General features: G+C 45.5%; 1 protein-coding gene across 6 annotated transcripts in view; it reads right to left on the bottom strand.

Moving 5' to 3' along the window:
- LOC134452701 (transcription factor COE1-A) overlaps nucleotides 1-5,000 on the bottom strand; it is a 307,435-nt gene that overhangs the window by 11,543 nt on the left and 290,892 nt on the right. For 5 of the 6 annotated variants that reach the window (XM_063203218.1, XM_063203215.1, XM_063203219.1 and 2 more), the window contains exons 12-14: nucleotides 3,905-3,970; nucleotides 2,339-2,510; nucleotides 659-838 (exon numbers count right to left, since the gene is read on the bottom strand). In XM_063203218.1, the coding sequence (XP_063059288.1) occupies nucleotides 659-838; nucleotides 2,339-2,510; nucleotides 3,905-3,970 (418 nt within the window). The remainder of the gene's footprint in view (nucleotides 1-658; nucleotides 839-2,338; nucleotides 2,511-3,904; nucleotides 3,971-5,000) is intronic. The other variant, XM_063203217.1, reaches the window with a different exon arrangement.

Raw genomic sequence — 5,000 nt, 5'->3', positions numbered from 1 at the left:
GCACTACCTATTTGACCCTATGGCATTGAGGGAGTTGGCAACACCATGACTAGTGAACGGGAATTCATTTAGGTGTCCTGGGTGTACTGTATGTATGTGTATGTGTGGTAGGGTAGGGCACTGCCTATTTGACTCACTGGCATAGGGGGAGTTGGCAACACATAGACTAGTAAGCTGGCATTTCATTGGGTGTATGTTGTATGACAGGGCGCTGCCTATTTGACTCACTGGCATAGGGGGAGTTGGCAGAGCACAAAGACTAGTAAACGGGCATTTCATTTAGGTTTCCTGGGTGTCCTGTATATTGATTGGTATGGTAGAGCGCTGCCTATTTGACTCACCGCCATAGGGGGAGTTGGCAGGGCACAAAATCTTGTAAACAGGCATCTCATTTAGGTGTCCTGGGTGTATGTTATCTGGTAGGGCAGAGCGCTGCCTATTTGTCTCACTGGCATAGGGGGAGTTGGCAGAGCCCAAAGACTAGTAAACGGGCATTTCATTGGGTGTATGTTGTGTGGTATGGCAGGGCACTGCCTATTTGACTCACTGGCATAGGTGGAATTGGCATCACATATGCTAGTAAACGGGCATTTCATGTAGGTGGTCTGGGTGTACTGTATGTTGTGTGGTAGGGTAGGGCACTGCCTATTTGACTCACTGGCATAGGGGGAGTTGGCGGCGGAGCCGTTGAGGAAGCTAGGCGAGCTGCCGAGGTTGGACATGCCGCTGTTGCCGTAGCCGTTCATGCTGGTGGACACGGAGCTGTAGCTGGTCTGCTGCGGCGTGGTGCTGGGCACGTAGCCATGCGGCGACACGCTGCTGGTGTTCCGGCTGAAGCCTGCACAGAACACAGGAGGAGAGAGTGGAATGTTAAGAATGGAGCACAGAGAGGACAGGAGAGGAGAGGACAATGTTTAGAACACAACAGAGTAGAATAGAGTGTTGAGAAAAGAACAGAACAAAATAGAACAGAACAGAAAAAGAATGAATTACAATAGAATGCAGTGCAATACTTTTTGTTGGAAATATTCTTATTCATTCAGGCCCATACAATATGTGTGCTGGTGTAATTGAAATAGAAAAAAGTACACAATATTAGGGGGCAGGAAGAGAGACATGTGCGTGTATATGAGAGAGAGAGAGAGAGAGAGAGAGAGAGAGAGAGAGAGAGAGAGAGAGAGAGAGAGAGAGAGAGAGAGAGAGACACACACAGAGGGAAAGAAAGAGAAAGAGAGCAAGAATGAGATGGCTATAGAATGATGGCTATAGAAAGAATGTCTTTAGACTTGCAAATCAGGCCTGCTATTTACATTGACTTTGTAAAGGTGCGATTCAGCTGTCTATAGGTGCCGGGCATAATTGCCCATAATTGCAGGCAAGTCTGTAAAGATGCAGCTCCATTACTGGTGGAGACGTGCTACAGACACATTTATAAGGAACACACGGCCTGCCAATGCACTTAAACACGTATGTTCAGACACAATAATGACCCATCTTAAAGTAATTGCACTCTAGTATCTCCATATAGCTCTGCACACAGGAACCTAAATCAAATCTAAGCACATTGGACAATTCAGAGCTCTTGAGTGCATCAGGAATGACCTTGGCTGTACTGCAGTATTCAAAAAAGTGTCGTGAAAAAAATATACTTCTGGCACAACAGTTTTGTTTATTCTTCGATTTTTGGCCGACAGTTAAGAGTTCACATGTACACCTCAACCAGGTTCAAAGCAATATTGTTTTGGTGTTCAAAGGTATGACCCGTCTTAAATAATTTCAGTGTAGTATCTTCACAGAGCTCCTTGCCAAAGTACACACAGAAACCTGCACCAACTCTAATCACAATGGACACTTTAGAGCTCTACAATGCATCAGGAATGGCTTTGTTCAGTACTCACAAAACAATTCTTCCATTTTGGCCCCACATTTTTAAGAGTTCACAAGTAAACCAAATCAACCAAATCCAAAGCGATATTGTTTTGGGTGTTCACTAAAGTCCCAAAGTTACTCCATCTGTTTGTTCACTCACCGTGATCATAACCCCACGCTTAAGAGATCACATGTCAACATCAACAAAATCCAAAGCAGCATTGTTTTGGGTGTTCACAGAAGTTCTCATTCACCCTGGTTTTCCAGCTTGGGTGTTCACAAAGTTACAACATCTACACAGTTTCTCACTTAACCCTGGTCTCCTGCATGGGTGTTCACAAGGTCAACATCGTTTTGGGTGTTTGTTCAGAGAAGTCAGAAGTTTGGCACTCACCCTGGTCTCCAGCTTGGGTGTTCACAGAAGTCACAAAGTTACAATATTATCCACCTTACGCAGTGTCTCACTCACCCTGGTTTCCTTGTGACTCGGACACGTTGACGGCCAGCTGGCCGGAGAAGGAGTTGACCCCCATCATGCCGGCGTGCACGGAGCTGTTGGTCAGGCCCGTCAGCTGGTTGTGGTTCCGGGGCACATTGTAGAGAGCCTCCGCAATGTCCGCAGCCCTCTTCAGGATGATCTCCTAGGACAGGAGTACGTTTTAATTCATGTCACATCACAAGAGGACAGGGGTTACTGTATACTGTACTGTATGTCAATGATTCTTTATTTCTTGTTGAGAAAAAAGGTATTTTTAATGATAAATCAATAATCAATTGGGGCAGTGGAGTTGGAGTCATTTCGGGTTGACAAAATATAAGGAAATATTTATTGTAATAACTAGCTATCATGCTGCATTTAAATGTGGTTTATAAAAACTCCTAAATAGTCTTCAAATGTACCCTATAGCCTGTAGTTATAATGGGTATCTTACCAACACCAGTAGTTAGAGAGAAAAAAAATCATTGTCTGATGAAGGGCATGCTGCCCGAAACGTCACATTAAAAAAAGAGCAACGGGCGCTTGGTGTCGCGGACGTTTCTTTCAGTTTTTTCATATCTTACCAACACACCATCAGTTGTCAACAGTTGATCGCATATTTTATCATTTAATATTTTCTTATCACATGAGTTATACTGTGAATATATCGTTCATTTTGTGGGCATCTGTGGGTACCTTCCAAACATCATCTCACTGTATCTATATTATATAGTGACAATAAAACACTCTACTCTACTCTACTCTACTCTACTCACACACACAGACACATACTCTCTCTCTCCCTCCCTCTCTCCCCTACAGATAGGTAACGGCGGGACATACCACATCGTAATACGAACACACACAAACATACACACTCTCCCTCCCTCCCTCCCTCCGTCTCTCCCTCCGTCTCTCTCACCCCTACAGGTAGGTAACGGCGGGACATGCCACATCGTAATGCCGGCAAGCTAATGCAGTCACCTGTGAGTGCCCCATCTCCCGTGGCTTCAGTGAGTGCACACGCCGAGCGGAGCAGAGCGGGGAGGAGCAGAGCACGCCACTGACACTGATGGATACAAATGGCTCACTTTGGCGCGACTGTGTAATCACCCGCTCCGCCGGTGTCTTTTGCCGACCGAGCTCGCTGATACATTAGCGTGGCCGGGCGCGGCTCGCGTATAAAATAATTCATGGGGAACATGTCTTGTTAGCATGTAATTAATGATTTATAAAGGGGCTCTATTAACCATTAAGGGATTAATAATTAATGGGCTTTAACCTGGCACCGTGGACTGACGTTATTTTTTTTATCACTTTGCGCTCTCCCACCTACCAAGGCACCCACCGTGGGGTTGGTGAGATGTGGCATGAGTGCAGCCACAACCCAGCTCATCTCTTTCGATTTATGTCTCCTGACGACTTACGGCATAAATTCTACTGACAATTTCTCCATCGCTCTGTATTTCCCAATCCCAATTGCTCTCTCTCTCTCTCTCTCTCTCTCTCTCTCTCTCTCTCTCTCTCTCCTTCTCTCCAATGCTCTCTCTCTCTCACCTGGTTGTTATGAGGCATGCCATAGAGCGCCTCCACCAAATCTGCTGCCCGCTTAAGAATCACCTCCTGTGGAAATGAAGAGAGAGAGAGAGAGAGAGAGAGAGAGAGAGAGAGAGAGAGGGATTGGGAAAAACAGAGATAGTGGGAGGGAGCATAAGAGAAGAGAGAAAAAGAGGACAAAAGAGAGAGGAAGAGGGGGAGAGAGGAAACGAAAATATATTATAATGGATGAAATAAAGTGACCACAACAACAGAGGGTTTGTTGAACTGGTTTCCGAGACCGTACACCGCTAACGTACAGTACAGTACAGTACAGCACAACACAGGACATGGACGCATCCGCCACAACCCAGCTCATCTTTTTCGATTTATGTCTCCCGACGACCTACTGATCAAATGCGGAGAGCCGAGGCCCCTTCTTTTCTTCCACGAAAACTAAAAGAATTTCCTTTTAGTAACATTGCGGTCAACAAAAAACACATGGAACTGCTGTTGGCTCAATTGTTCAGTGTCTGTCGGAATAAAGTATCACGCCACACATCTGGTCCCCATTTGCGAAAGACAATGCAATCTATGTCCAAGGGTCCCGCCGTTCCTCTATGCCCTATTCATTCTAGTTGCGACACAACTCACAAAAGGCGGTTCCCATAACATTTCAATGGCGATTATACAACGGCAGCAGGGCCCACTGCGCTCTGCCTAATGAGAAACAATGGCTAGGAGAGAGAGAAAGGAGAAGACAAGAGAGAGAGAGACGGACAGAGTCAGAGAGAGAGAGAGAGAGAGAGAGAGAGAGAGAGAGAGAGAGAGAGAGAGAGAGAGAGAGAGAGAGAGAGAGAGAGAGAGAGAACAGGAGAGAGAGAGAGAGAAAGAAAAATAGAGAGTGAGAAACATAGAGAGCCAGAAAGATAGAGAGGGAGAGCATAGTGCCGAAACATTAGGATAAAAAGCAGCAGATTGTAAGAGAAGGGTTTTTGCTTTTTTTTTAAAGAAATTGCATCCAACTTGTCACATCCAAAGTGGTGTCCGAGAAAACTTAGCTCTTATCTCCAATCTACATGTGCTTCCCAGGGGAGCAGACACACAACGATAATTA

The sequence above is a fragment of the Engraulis encrasicolus genome, chromosome 7, assembly GCF_034702125.1.
Source record: "Engraulis encrasicolus isolate BLACKSEA-1 chromosome 7, IST_EnEncr_1.0, whole genome shotgun sequence".
In the NCBI taxonomy this organism is placed as follows: Eukaryota; Metazoa; Chordata; class Actinopteri; order Clupeiformes; family Engraulidae; genus Engraulis; species Engraulis encrasicolus.
Note: the sequence above shows the minus strand (reverse complement) of the source record. Positions and strands in the feature narration are given on the sequence as shown.